The sequence below is a fragment of the Rhinopithecus roxellana genome, chromosome 5 (assembly GCF_007565055.1).
Source record: "Rhinopithecus roxellana isolate Shanxi Qingling chromosome 5, ASM756505v1, whole genome shotgun sequence".
In the NCBI taxonomy this organism is placed as follows: Eukaryota; Metazoa; Chordata; class Mammalia; order Primates; family Cercopithecidae; genus Rhinopithecus; species Rhinopithecus roxellana.
The window spans coordinates 79,640,068-79,659,424 of record NC_044553.1 but is presented as its reverse complement, the minus strand read 5'-3'; the positions used below and the strand labels follow the sequence as shown (position 1 = coordinate 79,659,424).

General features: G+C 49.7%; 1 protein-coding gene across 1 annotated transcript; it reads left to right on the top strand.

The window, feature by feature from the left end:
• The first annotated feature begins 10,026 nt into the window (after positions 1-10,026).
• On the top strand, positions 10,027-14,028 carry COMMD4 (COMM domain containing 4). Its single transcript, XM_010381884.2, is given in 9 exon segments — positions 10,027-10,103; positions 11,815-11,886; positions 12,105-12,138; positions 12,141-12,169; positions 12,395-12,434; positions 12,730-12,849; positions 13,010-13,090; positions 13,457-13,633; positions 13,720-14,028. Coding segments are annotated over 9 exon segments (597 nt in total). The 5' UTR covers positions 10,027-10,100; the 3' UTR covers positions 13,761-14,028.
• Positions 14,029-19,357: the final 5,329 nt, after the last annotated feature.

Below are 19,357 nucleotides of genomic sequence, written 5' to 3'. Positions count from 1 at the left end.
GCCAGACGCTGTCTACAAAAAATAAAATTAGGCATGGTGGCATGCGCCTGTGGTCCCAGCTACTCAGGAGGCTGAGGTGGGAAGATCACATGAACCCAGGAGGTCAAGGCTGCAGTGAGCTATGATTGCACCACCGCACTCCAGCCTGGGCAACGGAGCAAGACCTTGTCTCTAAAACAGGAAACAAAGTGCACCAGTGTGTGGATACCAGCTTCTCCTGGTGTGTGGACCTGACCGTACTTGGCCCCATTGGTGAGTAAGAGGCTGCCTGCTGTCTTCCAGAATATTCTCACCACTACACCTGTGACCCTCCTGCATGCTCTGGCGGGCTTTGTGAGCGGGCCTGTCACCTACCTCTCTGGCTGCCCTAAGGCCCAGCTCAAACCTTCCCTGCCGCGAGAACCTTGTTCTGAGAGTCTTTCCCCCGCCCACAGGCCCCCTCATTTCAGAGCTTTTGGTGGGGTGAGTACAAGGATCGACTCTCTGCTACCAGCCTGGGAGGAACTGTCCCCAGGGTTGGGTTTCTGGATGGCATATGAAGGTCTAGACCAGGACCCAGATGCCTATAACCTGAAGGGCAGGCTTTCGGTTGCCCCAGCTTCACAGAGCCCCTCATCCAACCTGACCTTCCGGGACAGGCCTGACCCCTGCGTCCTTTGGTCTTGGTCCCTACTGGGAATTCTGGTTACCCTGGCTTACCTACTTTGACTCCAGAGGTAATGCTGACATCCCCCATGAGACACAGTGACAGATTGCTTACCTGGCTCAGTCACCATGGCCAGGCAGAGCTCAGGTACTAACCTTGTTCAACCTCTGCCTGCTGGGTTCAAGTGATTCTCCTGCCTCAGCCTTCCGAGTAGCTGGGACTACAGGTGCATGCCACCATGCCCAGCTAATTTTTTGTAGTTTTAGTAGAGATGGGGTTTCACTGTGTTAGCTAGGATGGTCTTGATCTCCTGACCTCGTGATCCACCCACCTTAGCCTTTCAAAGTGTTGAGATTACAGGCCTGAGCCACTGCACCCAGCCTCCCTAACAGCTCTGGAAAGGAGCTAAGGAAGAGGTGTCGTCCCAAGGGCATGGAGGGTTTTTCCAGAATGGAACTTGACTGGTGCGGGCAAGCATTAGGAGGTGGGGAGGGTGGCTCTCTCTGTGGGAGCTGGGGTGACTTGCCTGGGCCAGTGGTAGGCTCTGGGTAGGGCAGGCAGAGCTGGGGTGCCCGGAGCCTGGGGTCCCTGTCCTTGCAGAGGACTGGAATGCAAAACAAGTGTCCCCTGCCCTCTGGCTGGGGGACATCCTCTACATCCAAGCCCAGACACACACCAGCTGCCACAAGCACCTGAGGCTCTTCAGAGGACCAATGTACAGTCACACCCACTCTGGGCCAGCCTGCTGGGCTCACCTGCACCCTGGTCAGGGCCCATGACTGAGGGGACTCTCTGGGGACAATCGGGGCAGTCTCATGCTGCCCTCTTATAGGTGGGTCAGTCCCTGGGATCTGGTGTTGGGCTGGGGTGAGCTGAGGCTGTTCTCTGCTGGGGTGCCTGGTGGACAGCAGGTGGAGGAACTTCTCCTTGGCTTTCCTGGACCCCAGGACACAGCTGAACACTGTGCTTTACCCTGGATGCCTTCGGATTCTCAGGGGACCCTGGGAAGGAAGAGGCCAGGGCCCTGGGCCATGCTTGCTCCCCCAAGTCCCTCCAGCAGCCACCTCCTCTCCAGATCAACATCACCTGATTCCTGAAGGCCTGGACTACTGACCAGAGCCCCAACACCCTCACCAAGGCCTGTTCTTACATCAGACTATCTAGCATATGAGTTTGGAGCTGAACGGGGTAGAGAGAGAACGCAGGGCTCTGTACAAGTCCTCAGCTCCCTGCTGCGGTGGGCCCCATAGAAGGCCCCCCAGAAATCTGCAACTGCTGTTAAGTCACTGGGAGGAAGCTGCAGCAGACATGTGTTTCCCAGCCTGGTACACGCAGAGGGGTGTCCGGGCCCCCAAGTGGGAGGCCCAAATGTGACATTGGATGTGGCAGTGCAGGAATTCTAGCCAGCTCTGGGGCCTTGGGCAAGTCATTTAACCTCTTGGAACCCCACTCCTGGTCACCATAGGGCTCTTATGTGGATGTAATGAATGCCCCAGGCCATGTATGTTCCATCAGTGGAAGCCTAGCGTGGGTGGAGACCCCCAAGACTGAACTCAGTGGTGGGATCCAGCCTGCCCAGCTCTCCTACATAGAGCCCAGAGCCAACAGGGTGGGCTTCCTGGAGACGCAGGCACTCCTGCGGGCTGGGGAGCATGAGCAGGGGTCCCTTTGGGGAGGTGGAAGAGGCTGCGGTCAGTGGAGGCCATAATGAGGCAGAACGGGCATGATCGGGGGATCTGAGACCCAACAGAGACTGGACTGAGGACACTGTGGCCACCTACAGGACATTGTGCCACTCAGGTAGTGGAATCTTAGCTACGGCTGGGCCCCCAGTCCTGAGTGAGGCCTCGCCAGTCTTGGAAACTGTGCTTCCACAAGTTCTACAAGGTGGCTTCATGTAAGGGCACATCTGGGCACTTTTTTTTTTTTTTTTTTTTTTGACAGGGTTTTGCTCTGTCATCCAGGCTGGAATGCAGTGGCACGATCATAGCTTACTGCAGCTTCAAGTTCCTGGGCTCAAGTGATCCTCCCACCTCAGCCTCACAAAGTGCTGGAATTATAGGCCTGAGCTACGGAGCCTGGTCTTAAATCTTAATAAATATCTGATTCTGGTCTGCTTCCCTGGCTGACACACATGCTGGCATCTTGCGCCTAGACAGATGTGTTTCTGGACTTGGTTCCATTTGTTCTGATGGGCTCCTCTCTCTCAATGACTGCACATTAGAGTATGTGGCTATTCTTACACATTTCTGTATAGAACTCAGGGTTAGTATATTAATGTTAAAGTTCTACTGGTTTTCGAGGCTGGGTGGAATGTTTGGGCTAATTACGTTGTGGGCATGTTGACAATACAGGCTTTCCCTCCAGGAACGGTGATTCTGGGACGCAGGTTTTGCACATTCTGGTTTATTGCTGGGCTCGCTGCCACAGAGGGATGGCACTGCTCCACACGCCATGCCCAAGAGGTGTCCCACCTTATCTTTCTAAATCAAGCTGAATGTTATCAGCTGACAGGATATCATCAGTGCTGCGGGGACTCACTCCCCACAACCCGAGATGAAGTGAGGCGGAGACTGTGGAGCAGATCCGTGCTGTGTGCATTCGCCCTTCCTGACCCACACTGATGCTGGCCGGTGCGCTGTGTCTGAGCTGTCAGAGGGCACTGATTTGGGGACAGGGCGGGGGGCAGTGCTGAAGAAATGCCCCCTCACCTCCCTTAGCTCTTCCTGTCCAGTCAACACTTGGCCACCAAGGCCCCTGAATTCCAGGCCCCAGTCACCACTAACAGGGTGCTGCATGGGAACAAAGTGTAGGCCCAAAACCTGGAGTTCAGGTCACTCCTCCTTCCAGTCGAAGCCTCTGCCCCTCCCAGGTGATTCCAGCCTCATTCCTCCATGGGCCAAATATCCTAAACAAAGGCCTGGTCTTTACCCAAGTGCCCAAAAACACAAGCAGAAAGGCTCTGCACGCCCCCGTGGCCTGCCAGAGGTAAAAGCCTGCCCGTCAAAATGCACAATCCTGGTTCTTGCAGGGAGGTGAGGAGCGGAGAAAGAAAAGGTCCATCTCATTCTTTCAGCAGGAACCTAAACTTGAGAAAGCCAGATGCAGTACATTTCTTAATCCTGATACTTTTATAACTGGTTACAGCAGGGTCACATGCACAACTGTTTTCCAACATCTTTCAATGGTCCACATAACATCCTGTACCTTCTTTATTTTTATTTTGTAAAGCCAGGGTCAGTGGCTTATGCCTGTAATCTCAACACTTTCGGGGGCTGAGGCAGGAAGACTACTTGAGGCCGGGAGTTTGGGACCAGCCCAGGCAACATAGCAAGACCCGGTATACAACAGAAAAAGTCCCTGTCTCAAAAAATATCTTTTCCAAGTGCAGTGCCATGATCACAGCTCACCGTAGCCTCCAACTCCCACGCTCAAGTGATACTCCCACCTCAGCAGCTGGGACTCTCAGAGCGCACCACCACATCTGGCTGATGTTTTAATTTTTGGTAGAGATTCAGTTTCACTATGCTTCCCAGGCTGGTCTTGAACTCCCGGCCTCAAGAGATCCTCCCAGTGTGACCTCACAATGCACTGAGGTTACAGGCATGAGCCACCATGCAGCCCCTGTAAAACCTGTTCTTCAGGTGCTTCTTTTGGACCTCCTAGCTAGACTGTCATTGGCAAATACTAGTTTATTATTTTCCCACATTTATATTAATGGATTTCCCATGTTTTATTTATCTAGACTAGGGTTTCTCAGCAGCAGCACTATTTATATTTTGGGCTGGATAATTCTTTGTTATGGAGCTGCTTGTGCCTCGCATTATATTTAGCAGCATCCCCAGCCTCCGCCTGCCACATGCCAGTAGCACTCCTCAGTGTGACAGTCAAAATGATTTCAGATAGTGTCAAATATCCCCAGGGAGGCAAAATCACCTCCAGTTGAGAACTGTTGACCTAAAAAGCTCTGGAACAATGTTAGATCATGGTAATGATAGCACATACTGCTCCTGATCTTTTTTTTTTTTTTTTTTTTTTTTGAGACGGAGTCTCACTCTGTCGCCCAGGCTGGAGTGCAGTGGCGCGATCTCGGCTCACTGCAAGCTCTGCCTCCCAGGTTCACACCATTCTCCTGCCTCAGCCTCCGAGTAGCCGGGACTACAGGTGCTCACCACCACGCCCGGCTAATTTTTTGTATTTTTTAGTAGAGACAGTTTCACCGTGTTAGCCAGGATGGTCTCAATCTTCTGACCTCGTGACCCGCCCGCCTCAGCCTCCCAAAGTGCTGGGATTACAGGCATAAGCCACCACACCTGGCCTGCTCCTGACCTGAATGGGAATACCTCTAACATCAAAGTATAGTAGTACTTGTATACTACTGTCTGGGCTGTGATTAGTACACTGTATTAGTCTATTGCAGGAAGTCAGGGACCCCGAATAGAGGGACTAGCTGATGCCGCAGCAGAAGAATATAAATTGTGAAGATTTCATGGACATTTATTAGTTCCCCAAATTAATACTTTTATAATTTCTTACACCTGTCTTTACTGCAATCTCTGAACATAAATGTGAAGTGAAGATTTCATGGACACTTATCACTTTCCCAGTCAATACCCTTGTGATTTCCTATGCCCGTCTTTACTTTAATCTCTTAATCCCGTCATCTTCTTTGTAAACTGAGGATGTATGTCATCTCAGGACCCTGTGATGATTGCATTAACTGCACAAATTGTTTGTAGAGCATGTGTGTTTGAACAATATGAAGTCTGGGCACCTTGAAAAAAGAACAGGATAACAGCAGTCTTCAGGGAACAAGAGAGGTAAGACTTCTGGTCACCAGTGAGCGAGGTGAAACAGAGCCATATTTCTCTTCTTTCAAAAGCAAATAGGAGAAATATCGCTGAATTCTTTTTCTCAGCAAGGAACATCCCTGAGAAAGAGAATGAGCCCTGAGGGTAGGTCTATAGACGGCCCCCTTAAGGCAACCGCCTTTTACGGTCAAAGCGAAGGGATGAAATAAGCCCTGTCTCCTGTAATGCTCCCCGGCTTATTAGGACTGAGGAAATTCCCACCTAATAAATTTTGGTTAGACAGGTTGTCTACTCTCAAACCCTGTTTTCTGATAAGATGTTATCAATGACAATGTGTGCCTGAAACTTCATTAGCAATTTAAATTTCACCCCATCCTGTGGTCCTGTGATCTCACCCTGCCTCCACTTGCTTTGTGATATTTTATTACCTTGTGAAGTATGTGATCTCTGTGACCCACACCCTAATCATGCACTCCCTCCCCTTTTGAAAATCGCTAATAAAAACTTGCTAGTTTTACGGCTCGGGGAACATCACAGAACCTGCCGACATGTGATGTCTCCCCTGGACACCCAACTTTAAATTTCTCTCTCTTGTGGTCTTTCCCTTTATTTCTCAAACCAGCTGAGATGCCTAGGAAATAGAAAAGAACTCACGTTAACCATCGGGAGCGGGTTCTCCTGACATTAGTCCATTCTCATGCTGCTATGAAGAAATACCCAAGACTGGGTAATTTATAAAGAAAAGAGGTTTAAGTTGACTCACAGTTCTGCATGGCTGGGGGGGGGCCTCAGGAAACTTACAATTATGGCAGAAGACACCTCTTCACAGGGCAACAGGAGAGAGAAGGAGAGCCAAGCAAAGGGGAAAGCCCGTAATTAAAACCATTAAATCTCATGAGAATTCACTCACTATCACGAGAACAGCCCCCATGATTCAATTATCTCCACCTGGTCCCACTCTTGACATGTGGGGATTATTGCAATTCAAGGTGAGATTTGGATGGGGACGCAAAGCCAAGCCATATTATATCCTTTATATTAGCATACTGTATCAAAGTATAATTTTCTTTCTTTTTTTTTTTTCTTTGAGACAGAGTCTTGCTCTGGCTCTGGCTGGAGTGCAGTGGCATGATCTCAGCTAACTGCAACCTCCGTCTCCTGGATTGAAGTAATTCTTGTGCCTCAGCCTCCCAAGTAGCTGGAACTACAGGTGTGTGCCACCCCCAAGCTAATTTTGATTTTTTTTTAGTAGAGATGGGGTTTCGCCATGTTGGCCAGGCTGGTGTCAAACTTCTGGCCTCAACTGATCTGGCCACTTTGGCCTCCTGAAGTGATGAGATTACAGGCGTGAGCCACTGCACCCAGCCTGAAGTGTAATTTTCACAATGTGAAACGTATGACTTTCATACAAATAATGAAGGAATATGTATAAGATATTTTCTTTAATTCGCAAGGGCGTCAGCAACATGGTGAAGCTAGTTCAAGGAACTTTTTGAGAGTGTCTGTAGTGCTCCAGGAAGGGCATTCTGAAACGTATTCTGATATAGAGACAAAACTTGTTAACATCCTACAGTGAGGCTGGGCTTGGTGGCTCACACCTGTAATCCCACCACTTTGGGAGGTCAAGGCAGGTGGATCACCTGAGGTCAGGAGTTCAAGACCAGCCTGGCCAGCATGTTGAAACCCTGTCTCTACTAAAAATACAAAAATTGGCCAGGTCCAGTGGCGGGCGCCTGTAGTCTCAGCTACTTGGGAGGCTGAGGCAAGAGAATCACCTGAACCCCAGAGGCGGAGGTTGCAGTAAGCCGAGATCGCGCCACTGCACTCCAGCCTGGGCGACAGAGCAAGACTCCATTTCAAAAAAAAAAAAAAATCATATTGGGAAATCTCTGGGCGTTATCTTCTCTACTGGACAGAAACCTGTAAATTAACATATATACATATTCTCAAGAATATTCATAACATATTCTCTAGTATATTTCCCTACATTAGTGGTTTTCAAAGCACGGTCTCAAGTTGGAAGCCTGAGCGTCACCTGGGAACACAGACATGCAATGCTCAGGCCCCAACTCAGTCCTATTGAGTTAGAAACTGGTGTGGAGCCCAGCAGCCGGTTTCACAAACCCTGCAGGTGATTATGATGCACTCTAATGTGTGAGAACCACTGCTCTAAACAGTCAAATCATATTTTTTTTTTTTGAGACGGAGTCTCACCCTGTTGCCCAAGCTGACTGAAATGCAGTGGTACAATCTCAGCTCACTGCAACCTCTACCTCCTGGATTCAAGGGATTCTTGTGCCTCAGCCTCCCGACTGGCTGGAATTACAGGCACCCACCACCACACCCTGCTATTTTTTCTTTTTTTTTCAGTAGAGACGAGGTTTTGCCATGTTGGTCAGGCCACTAGTCTCAAACTCCTGACCTCAGGTGATCTGCCTGCCTTGGCCTCCCAAAGTGCTAGGATTACAGGCGTGAGCCACTGCGCCCAGCCTTTTTTTTTTTTTTTTTTTTTTTTTTCTGAAATGCTCTCATTCTGTCGCTCAGGCTGGATGGAGAACAGTGGCACCATCATGGTTCACTGCAGCCTCCACCTCCCAGGCTCAAGAGATCCTCTCAAGTCAGTCTCTTAGGTAGCTGTGATGACACATGTGCACCAGCACAAGTGGGTAATTTTTTGTAGAGATTGGGGTCTCCCTATGTTATGCAAGCTGGTCTAGAACTCCTGGGTTCAAGCGATCCACTGGCCTTGGCCTGCCAAAGTGCTATGATTACAGGTCTTATGTTCTTAAAAAATTTTTTGACATGGTATAGGATAGTCTAGTTACTTAACGTACTGTTGTTTTCAACAGGCTAGAGGTTATGATTTGTAAAAGAACTCTTCGGGGCCGGGTGCGGTGGCTCAAGCCTGTAATCCCAGCACTTTGGGAGGCCAAGACGGGCGGATCACGAGGTCAGGAGATCGAGACCATCCTGGCTAACCCGATGAAACCCCGTCTCTACTAAAAAAAATACAAAAAACTAGCGGGGCGAGGTGGCGAGCACCTGTAGTCCCAGCTACCCAGGAGGCGGAGTTTGCAGTGAGCTGAGATCCGGCCACTGCACTCCAGCCTGGGCAACACCGTGAGACTCCCTCTCAAAAAAAAAAAAAAAAAAAAAAAACTCTTTGGAAATGAGATCAATTTTACCATGAATTGGGACACTTTCCATATCTTTCTATTCTATAGAGCAGTTTACTTGTCATGAGCTCTGTCTTTTGAAAACTTGAAAGCCTGCAACAATAAAACCAGCTGCACCTGGTGCATGGGATAGGCATGGAATTGAGGAGACAGCTCAAACTACGGTCAGTCCTCTGTATCCTCGGGTTCTGGAACATTGGATTTAACCAACTGTGCATCAAAAATATTTGGAAAAAAGTAAAACAATAAAAAAAACACAGGCTGGGTGCAGTGGCGGGTGCCTGTAGTCCCAGCTACTCCGGAGGCTGAGGCAAGAGAATGGCGTGAACCAGGAAGGCAGAGCTGGCAGTGAGCGGAGATCACTGCCACTGCACTCCAGCCTGGGCGACAGAGCAAGACTCCGTCTCAAAAATAAAATTTTTTTAAACTTTATAACAGCTATTTACAAAGCATTTACGTTGTATTAGGTATTATAGTAATCTAGAGACGATTTAAAGTATACGGAAGGATGTGCATGGGTTATATGCAAATACTATGCCATATTATATCAAGGACTTGAGCATCTGTGAACTTTGGTATCTCTGGGATCCTGGAACCAACATTCTGAGGTTACCAAGGGACGACTGTTTTCAATTTCTTCTTTGGTTATTGGTCTATTCTCTAATGTATTTTTGTTGTTTTATCTTTCTGCTTTTGCCTCTTCAAGTCAATGTCGGAAACTCAGTTGTTCTAGGCTACGCATTTGCTGTTACCAGTAAGCAGACTACCAATGCAATCTAAGCAACCTATTTTTCTTCCCCATCAGATTGGCAAAAATTAAGATAAGCATCTATTGATGTTGAAGCTGCAGGACGTTTTCCTGAGTATGTTAATTATGACGGCCCTTTTTGCTAGGCACCTAGACGATTCATCAAAATGAAATAAAATACCCACGCACTTGACGCAGTTATCTGGTTATTTCCTTATCTGGGTGCTGGTTATGTGAGGTCTACAGTTGATGAAAACTTATTAAGCTTTATATTTATAATAGGTACAATTTTCTGTATACGTAGTATATTTCAGTAGTTTTTAAAATATGTCTTTTTCCACAGCCCGCAGCTGTGTATAATGCTATTTGCTTAATAGCGGAAAACATGGCAATGACCTGAAACACCCTGGCTCCCAGGATCCTACCCCCTTAAGTTAAACAAATGAAATAACTTCCACTGTCTTTCCTAATGTCTTAATTCAGTCCTCAGTTAAACTGGCGGTTGGCGCCAGTTTTTTCCAGGGAAGGATTATGGCAGACAGAACAGGAGCCGGCAGCAGTTTGCCCCGGGAACCTCCAGTGGGCTGCGGTCCCCTCCCAGTCTCACTCGAGCAGGCCCCGCCCTCCCAGAGGCCATTAGTCCCAGTCACGTGATCATCGACTCAGCTGACCCTGCGGGACCGGAAAAAGGAATTCCCGGGCCCTGGCTTCCTGGCGCGATGGTGAGGCACCAGGGACGAAACGAGGCTTAGGTTGCTGGAGCGGGAATGAGGGGGCGCCAAGTCGCTCCGGAATGGGGGGGAGGTTGTCTGTACTGGCCTCTCCGCAAACATAGTGTGTGCGGGCGTGACGGCTGCGGGTCCGCCAGAGAAAAGTCCACCACCCTCCCGCTCCGGAGCGGGAGGCGGGGATAGGGGGCGGGTAAGACAGAGCAGGCCGGCGGCTTAGAGTCCTTGTGCTTCCCTGGCGAAAGGAAGGGCCCCTGTCTCCCGGGACAGGAACTAGGGCTTGTCTCGAGTTGGGAGTCCTTTCAGGTCTTCCCCAGCTCCAAGAGGACCTCCCAAGGACACCCCCTTCCCCAGCCCTGCTGTGGGACTTAGACAAGAACGTGCTTAGACTCAGGCTCACTCTTGCACACTGTTAGGAAGCCCCTCCGCTCTTTCCAGAGCCAGAAAGTAGTAGTTCTGGGGTTGAGACTTATCCATCCATCCATCCAGTCCATCCATCCGTGCATTCTAAGCGCCTAGTCTATACCATGAAGTGTGCGAGGCACTGGGAGGACTTGAGCTGCCGGGGGCAGAGACCTAACCGCGCCTTGTGTGTAGTGCTAAGGGGGCTACCTGAGGATGCCATCAACCTTAAAGGCGGATGGTAGGAGCTGGCTGGCTGAAGTACAGTTTGTGTACCAGGAGTTGGGAGGCAAGGGTGGAGGCGTGTGTCTTCAGACAGGGAACAGCATGTGCAGAGACTTCAGGTGAGAGAGAGCATGGCTCCCCAGGAATGAATGTATTTGCCATAGCTGGGAGAGTATCACCTGGAAGATTAGGGAAAGATGAGGCTGCACAAGTAAAGAGCAAATCTTCCTGGCTCTTGGATCACCACAATCAAGATAATAAACATATCCACCTGCCCCCAAAATTTCCTTGTGTGAAGGGCTATTTTAAGAAGTATAATAAAGAAGGGCTGTTCTGGCCCGGGGCGGTGGCTCACGCCTGTAATCCTGGCACTTTGGGAGGGTAAAGAGGGTGGATCACCTGAGGTCAGGAGTTCAAGACCAGCCTGGCCAACATGGTGAAACCCTGTCTCTACTAAAAATCCAAAATTAGCTGGGTGTGGTGGCACATGCCTGTAATCCCAGCTACTTGGGAGGCTGAGGCAGGAGAATCACTTGAACCTGGGAAGCGGAGATTGCACCATTGCATTCCAGCCTGGGCAACAAGAGTAAAACTGTCTCAAAAAAAAACCAAAAAAAACAAAAAGGGATACCAAGCCACACAGAGTGCAGCAGGCATGGAGGCGGGAGCGAGACTGGTGTCCCCGAGCAGCAGCAGGGAAGCCGGAGTGGCTGGAGTTGTGCGGGTATGGGGAAGAGGGGAGAGAGGTCACTCATCTGTGTGAGGCAGAGGACTTTGTTTTGTCCCCTGCAGTACCCCTAACACTTAAGAGTGGGAGCTAGCACAGAGAAGGCGCTCGATTGATGTTTGCTGAGCAGACGAATGCCTGGAGTAGACCTCAGAGCAGGGTTTGGTGGCAGGGTGGGTCAAGGAGAGAGTTCACTCAACAGCCTGGTGATAGCAGAGAACAAGTGACCAGAGGGTATCCACCCATGACGGGGACCGGGGTCCCTGCCAGGCAGCAGTGTGGGAGACACACTGATCCTGGCCACACTTCAGCCCTCCCTCCAGCCTGAGTACCTGTCTCCCTCCCTTGCAGAGGTTCCGGTTCTGTGGTGATCTGGACTGTCCCGACTGGGTCCTGGCAGAGATCAGCACGCTGGCCAAGATGGTTGAGTGCACAGGGTCTAGTCTGGGTGGAGGAGGGGCATTGGGCTGGGGATTGTGTGTAGAGGATGGTGAGGTTTCTCTGGGGTTAGGGCCTCAGTGCTCTCAGCCTGTGCTACCATGCTTTGTGACCTTAATCAGTGGCTGGCCTGCTCTGAGCCAGTCCCCAGGAAGGAGGGGTGAGGTTTGCTAGCCTGGCTGATGTAAGGACTTCCCTTCCAGTCCTCTGTGAAGTTGCGGCTGCTCTGCAGCCAGGTACTAAAGAGCTGCTGGGACAGGGAATTGATGTGAGTACAAGACCCAGCACCCCATTGTCCCATGACCTTATGACCCCCAGTGCCCTGAAGCTCTGCACTAGGCCCAGGGAGACGGGTGACCCCGCCTGTCAACCTCTCTGGGCACCTCCCATACTTCTTTCCAGCCTGTCTGTTCCTTATCGCAGGATCCAGGCTGGGGGTGAGGGGCTGGTTAATAGGGTACTGGCACCCTCTGAAGGTCTCCTTTCCCTATAGTATGAGAAGATCCTGAAGCTCATGGCTGACACCAAGTTTGGTGAGTACCTCACTGAGTCCACAGGCCCCAGGCAACCCTGGGACCTCGGCCTGGTACAGAGGGGCCCCCCCACCCCTCCCGGCAGCATCCTTAACTTACCTTCCCTAGTGGAGGAGCATGAGGGAAAGAAAGACATTGACAGTCCCACCTTCCTGTCCTCTGTCAGCTCCTGGTGGAGCAGGAGCAGTGCCTGTGGCTTCAGGAGGCCTGGGGGCTTTGAGCTGAAGTTAATAGGGCAACAGGGAGGTGGCTGGGGCCACAGTGACACCCCCTGTCCCACCCATGGGTCCTTCAGAGTCAGGTGATGTGAAGGCCACAGTAGCAGTGCTGAGTTTCGTCCTCTCCAGTGCGGCCAAGCACAGTGTCGATGGTGAATCCTTGTCCAGTGAACTGCAGCAGCTGGGGCTGCCCAAAGGTACGGGTTGTGGGTGGGCAGCTGGACAGCCTGTGGGCCAAGGGCTGCTAGAGAGGAGGCGAGGCCCTGTGACCCTATGGTGTACCCTGCCCTGTCTGGGCCAGGAACCCAAGCCCAGCTTCCACCAGCTACCTCCAGGGCTACTCCGTTCTACCCGCAGAGCACGCGGCCAGCCTGTGCCGCTGTTACGAGGAGAAGCAAAGCCCCTTGCAGAATCACTTGCGGGTCTGCAGCCTACGCAGTAAGTATGAGGCCAGCCAGGGTCTGGGCTCATTCTAGAAGGTGCACGCAGCATGCAAAGTGCTAGTTCCAGGGAGATGACTTAACCATGGTCACATGGTTACTAGCAGCCATAGAGCTGGGACCTGGCCCTGGGTCTCCTGCCTCCAGCCCAGAGTCCAGCCAAGACCTCTTGCCACTGAGGTCTGCTGTAGGTGATCCGAACTGATTATCGGGCACCTGCCCTGTTATGAGCCTGGGTCAGCGGGATGGGAGCTTCTTAGAGGCCACATAGCCTTGAAGGGTTGAGAGCTGAGCCAGAGTGTCAGCTGAGGGCCATTTGGCTTGCCTGCCTTTGATCCTGAGAGCCACCCACCCTATCTCACAGTGAATAGGTTGGCAGGTGTGGGCTGGCGGGTGGACTACACCCTGAGCTCCAGCCTGCTGCGGTCCGTGGAAGAGCCTATGGTGCACCTGCGGCTGGAGGTGGCAGCTGCCCCAGGGACCCCAGCCCAGCCTGTTGCCATGTCCCTCTCAGCAGACAAGTTCCAGGTCCTCCTGACAGGTGAGGCTCAGCTTTCCTCGACGGGTGAGAGGCTCTCCCAGATCCTGCCTGACTGCCTCCCAGCTGCTCACCTCTTCCCTCTACAGAACTGAAGCAGGCCCAGACCCTAATGAGCTCCCTGGGCTGAGGAGAAGGGTGTTCCAGGCCTGTGTGAAGCCGCCCTGCCTGTATAGAATCACGCCCTCTGAACTGCTCTTTGGGAGGCGGCCCTGGTTCTAGGATGCTGAGGTCCTGGCCTGGACTCTGGCCTCCCAGATCCCCAGCTGCCTCACTTCTCTCTTGAGAACTCGGCTCAGGGCTCCTGAGGACCTTTCCCAGCATTACCTTCCCTTCCCTCGAAAGGCAATTGTTGGCTGTTTTCATGAGCAGGAAAAATAAACAGAAGTATAAAGGAATGTGTGCAGGGGTTCTGTTTGGGTTCAGATCAAGAGTTTTTGTGAGAGAAACAGAAGTGACATATGGGCCTCCTTGGTCCATCGCTCATTTTCTTTTCTCAGTTGCTGATTGAAGGAGGTCACAGGTGAGGCCAACAGAGGACCAAAATGCATCTGCTTGTCTAATGAGAGGAAAATCAGGTTCTGTCTCCCAGATCTGGGATGCTCTTGGCTCTGCTGTCTTTGCCCTCTCGCCATGTCCTCAGGCTAGCAGCAAGTTGGTCACCCCAAAGCCAAATGCCCCTTGTACAGAAAGGAGATTGCCCTTGTTTCACTGCCATCTTTTATTTATTTATCTAGAGATGGAGTTTCACTCTTCTTGCCTAGGCTGGAGTACAGTGGTGCGATCTCGGCTCACCACAACCTCTGCCTCCTGGGTTCAAGCGATTCTTCTGCCTCAGCCTCCCGAGTAGCTGGGATTACGGGCATGTGCCACTATTCCCAGCTAATTTTTTTTTTTTTTTTTTTTTTTTTGTTTTTTTTTTAGTAGAGACAAGGTTTCTCCTTGTTGGTTGGGCCGGTCTCAACCTCAAGTGATCCACTTGCCTTGTCCTCCCAAAGTGCTGGGATTATGGGTGTAAGCCACTGTGCCTAGCCACTGCCATCTTCTTTAGGAAGAGAGAAGTGACCATGCCTGAACCACTCATTGGCAAGAGGAACGTTGCCAATGTTATGGACTGAATGTTCATGTTCCTCCAGAATTCATATGCTGAAGGCTTTGTCCACATGCACGCACCACCAGGTAAGGACCATGTGAGCATACAACGAGAAGGTGGCTGTCTACAAGGCCAGGAGGAGGGCTGTCAGCAGGAACTGAGTCTGCTGGCACCTTGATCTTGAACTTCCCAGCCTCCAGAACTGTGAGAAATAAATCCTGACTTCTGGAAAAATGAAGTAGGTGTTTTCCCTATTCCTCCCACTAAGTACAGTTAACAACCCTGGATGTTACATATAAAACAAACTAAAAGACTGAGCAATGGAGAGAAGGCAGCCTATCCTGGCTGGGATCCTCAGGACCTGAGGCTCCACACAGCAGAGAAATTCCTGGAATCTGGACCCCACGGCCCAGTCAGGTTGACACATAAAACTGATCATGACCGATCTGTAGGACTACACAAAAGTGCTAACATTCATGATTAGCGTCTCAGAAGGTTAAGGAGGAAGAGAGTGGAATGGAAAAAGTATTCAGAGAAATAACTAAAGGCCAGGTGCAGTGGCTCATGCCTGTAATCCCAGCACTTTGAGAGGCTGAGGTGGGAGGATTGCTTTAGACCTTGTGCCTGGCCTGAGCAACATAGGGAGACTAAGTCTCTACAAAAAAATAAAAAATTAGGCCTGTGCCGCTGTTACGAGGAGAAGCAAAGCCCCTTGCAGAAGCACTTGCGGGTGGTGCATGCCTATAGTCTCAGCTACTCAGAAGGCTGAGGCAGGAGGATCAATCGCTTGAGCCCAGAAGTTTGAGACTGCAGTGAGCTGTGTCATACCTCTGCACTCCAGCCTGGGTAACAGAGCTGAGACCCTGTCTCAAAAAAAAAAAAGGTATATATAGACGTTGGAATACTATTCAGCCCTTAGAAAGCAGAAGGTTCTGTCATTTGTGACATGGATAAACCTAGACAACATGATGCTAAGTGAAATAAGCCAGGCACAGAGAGACATACCACATCACCTCACTTATGCCTGGAACTGAAAAGAAGGCTTGGGGCAGTGGCTCGTGCCTGTAATCCCAGCACTTTGGGAAGCCAAGGTGGGAGGATCGCTTAAGCCCAGGAGTTTGAGACCAGGCTGGGCAACATGGCAAACCTGTCTCTATAAAAAATAAACAAAACTAGCTGGGTGTGATGGTACATGCCTGTAGTCCCAGCTACTTGGGAGGCTGAGGTGGGAGGATTGCTTAAGCCAGGGAGGTCAAGGCTGCAGTGAACCATGATAGTGCTCCTGCACTCCAGCTTGGGCAACAGAGTGAGACCCTGTCTCAAAAGAAAAAGCTAAATTCATAGAAGTCAACGGTAGAATGGTGGTTAGCAGAGGCTGGAGGAGAGAGGGGGTGGGTTGCAGGGGAAAGGGGAGATACTGGTCAAAAGGTACAACGTTCCAGTTAGGAGGAGGAAGTTCTGGTGGTTTATTGCACAGCGTAGTGACTAGTTAATAACCATGTATATTTCAAAATAGCTAAAAGAGGGTTTTAAATGTTCTCATCACAAATAAATGATATTGGAGGTAATAGATATCTAATTAGCCTGATTTGATCTTTTCTTGTTGTTTTTTCTTTTTTCTTGAGATGGAGTCGCACTCTGTTGCCCAGGCTGGAGTGCAGTGGAGTGATCTCGGCTCACTGCTACCTCCACCTCCCGAGTTCAAGTGATTCTACTGCCTCAGCCTCTGTAATAGCTGGGACTACAGGCATGCACCATCACCCCTGGCTAATTTTTTGTATATTTTGTAGAGACAGGGTTTCTCACTATGTTGGCCAGGCTGTTTTTAAACTTCTGACCTCAGGGGATCCACCTGCCTCGGCCGCCCACAGTGTTGGGATTACAGGCGTGAGCCACTGTGCCCGGCCGATTTGATCATTCCATAATATATACATGTAACAAAACATCACACCGTACCCCATAAATGTATACAGTTATTATTTGTCAATTAAAAATAGAATTATAGGTAAGTCAAACTGGTATTCTAAAAAATGTTCAATTAGCCACAGTTGGGCAAGAAGAAACAAAAATGAAAACCGGGAATAAACAAAGTGATAAAAAAAAATCACAAGGAGACTAGTCTGAGCAACATGGCAAAACCCCATCTCTACAAAAAAAAACCCAAACATTAGTCAGGTGTGGTGGTATGCACCATTGTCCCAGCTACTCGGGAGGCTGAGGTTGGAGGATCACTTGAGCCCAGGAGTTCGAGGTTGCAGTGAACAATGATCACACCAGTGCACTCCAGCCTTGAGTGACAGAGTGAGACCCTGTCTCAAAAAAATAAAAAATAAAAAAGAGCTTATCCTGTCTTTTTAGTCAGGATAACCAAATAGCCTTGATCAATGAGGTAAAGCTATACTTGACAGGTGTATTCTATCAAATATATTAAGAATGACAATTAGAAAATCACTTTCAGGCTGGACACAGTGGCTCACGCCTATAGTCCCAACACTCTGGGAGGCCAAGGCGGGTGGATCGCTTGAGGTCAAGAGTTCGAGACCAGTCTTGGCAAAGTGGTAAAACCCTGTCTCTACTAAAATATACAAAAAATTAGGCATGGTGGCCCCCGCCTGTAATCCTAGCTACTGGGAGGTCGACGCTACAGTGAGCCAAAATTGCGTCATTATACTCCAGCCTGGGCAACAGAGTGAGACCTGTCTCAACAACAACAAAAACCTAAAACTTTATTTTATTTTCTTTTGAGACAGGATCTCAAAGCGAATTTTTGTATTTTTAGTAAAGATGGGGTTTCACCATGTTGGCCAGGCTGGTTTTGAACTTCTGGTCTCAAGTGATTCACCCCCCTCGGCCTCCCATAGTGTTGGGATTACAGGCGTCAGCCACTGCACCCTGGCCAAAAACCCAAAACTTTATATTCATTGAATATCTACTACCCATTTCCTCCTTCCCGGCAGCTCCTGGCAACCACCATTCTACTTGCCATTTCTATGTGTTTATTTAGATACCTAATATAAGTGGAACCATGGGGTATTTGTCTTTCTGGGTTTTTTTTGCTTGTTTGTTTGATGAGATGGAGTCTCTCTCTGTCACTAGGCTGGAGTGCAGTGGCACGATCTCGGCTCACTGCAACCTCCGCCTCCCAGGTTCAAGCAATTCTCCTGCCTCAGCCTCCTGAGTGTCTGGGACTACAGGCGCATGCCACCACACCCAGATAATTTTTGTATTTTGATTAGAGACGGGGTTTCACCATGTTGGCCAGGATGATCTCGATCTCCTGACCTCGTGATCCACCTGCCTCAGCCTCCCGAAGTGTTGGGATTCCAGGTGTGAGCTACTGCGTCCAGCTTAAGTATTTGTCCTTCTGTGACCAACTTATTTAGTGCAATGTCTTCGAGGTTACCTGTGTTGTTGCATGTGGCAGTATTTCCTTTTTTTAAAGGCTGAATAATATTCCATTGTATACCACATTTTTTGTTTTTTACAGGGGGCAGGGATGGGGATAAGGTCTCACTCTGTCATCCAGGCTAGAGTGCAGTGGCATGATCACAGCTCACTGTAGCCTCTGACTCCCAGGCTCAAGCAACCCTCCAGCCACAGCCTCTGGAGTAGCTGGGACTACAGACGATGCCGCTATGCTAATTCTTTTTTTATATAGAGATGGAATCTCCCTATGTTGCCCAGGCTGGTCTTGAACTCCTGGGCTCAAGCGATCCTCCCATCTTGGCCTCCCAAAGTGCTGAGATTACATGCATGAGCCACCATGCCCAGCCTATTATATATCACATTTTTAAAAATCCATTTACCAGTTGTTTCCACATCTTGGGAATAATGCTTCAAAGTGTGTTATCTCTTGATTGGGGTGGCAGTTACATGACTATGTGTTTGTCAAATATTGCAGTCTGAAAGGGGTAAATTTTATTATATGTAAATTATACCTTTATTTAAACAAGAGAACAACAAAGAAATTCATAGATTATTTGGTGATCACAAGGTATGAAGCATGTGTTTTCTAATGCAGAGGTCTGGCTGCCACAGCCCTCATCTTGATCAATTTCAGCTCCCACTAAAGTGGGACAGTGAGATATTGGGTGCCGCCTGATATGATGCAATTCAAAGTACAGAGCAGTGGCCAGGCACAGTGGCTTATCCCTGTAATCCCAGCACTTTGGGAGGCCAAGGCAGGCGGATCACCTGAGGTCAGGAGTTTGAGACCAGCCTGGCCAACATGGTGAAACCCCATCTCTACTAAAAATACAAAAATTAGCTGGGAGTGGTGGCGCATGCCTGTAATCTCAGCTACTCAGGAGGCTGAGGTAGGAGAATCACTTGAACCCGGGAGGCAGAGGTTGCAGTGAGCCAAGATCGTGCCATTGCACTCCAGTCTGGGTGACAGAGCAAGACTCCATCTCAAAAAAACAAAACAAAAACAAAAACCAAGTACGGAGTAGCACCTAGGAAGTATCCCTGAATATTTATAGAATCAAGCCTTTAGATCTAATTCCCAGCATGCAGGATTAACCACAGATAGAGGAACAATCGCTGTGACAGTATCAGTGACATCCTCAGGATACATTCAGACAAACTGAGAATGTGATGCAGCATCTATCTCAAAGGATAACTGGCTGAGACTC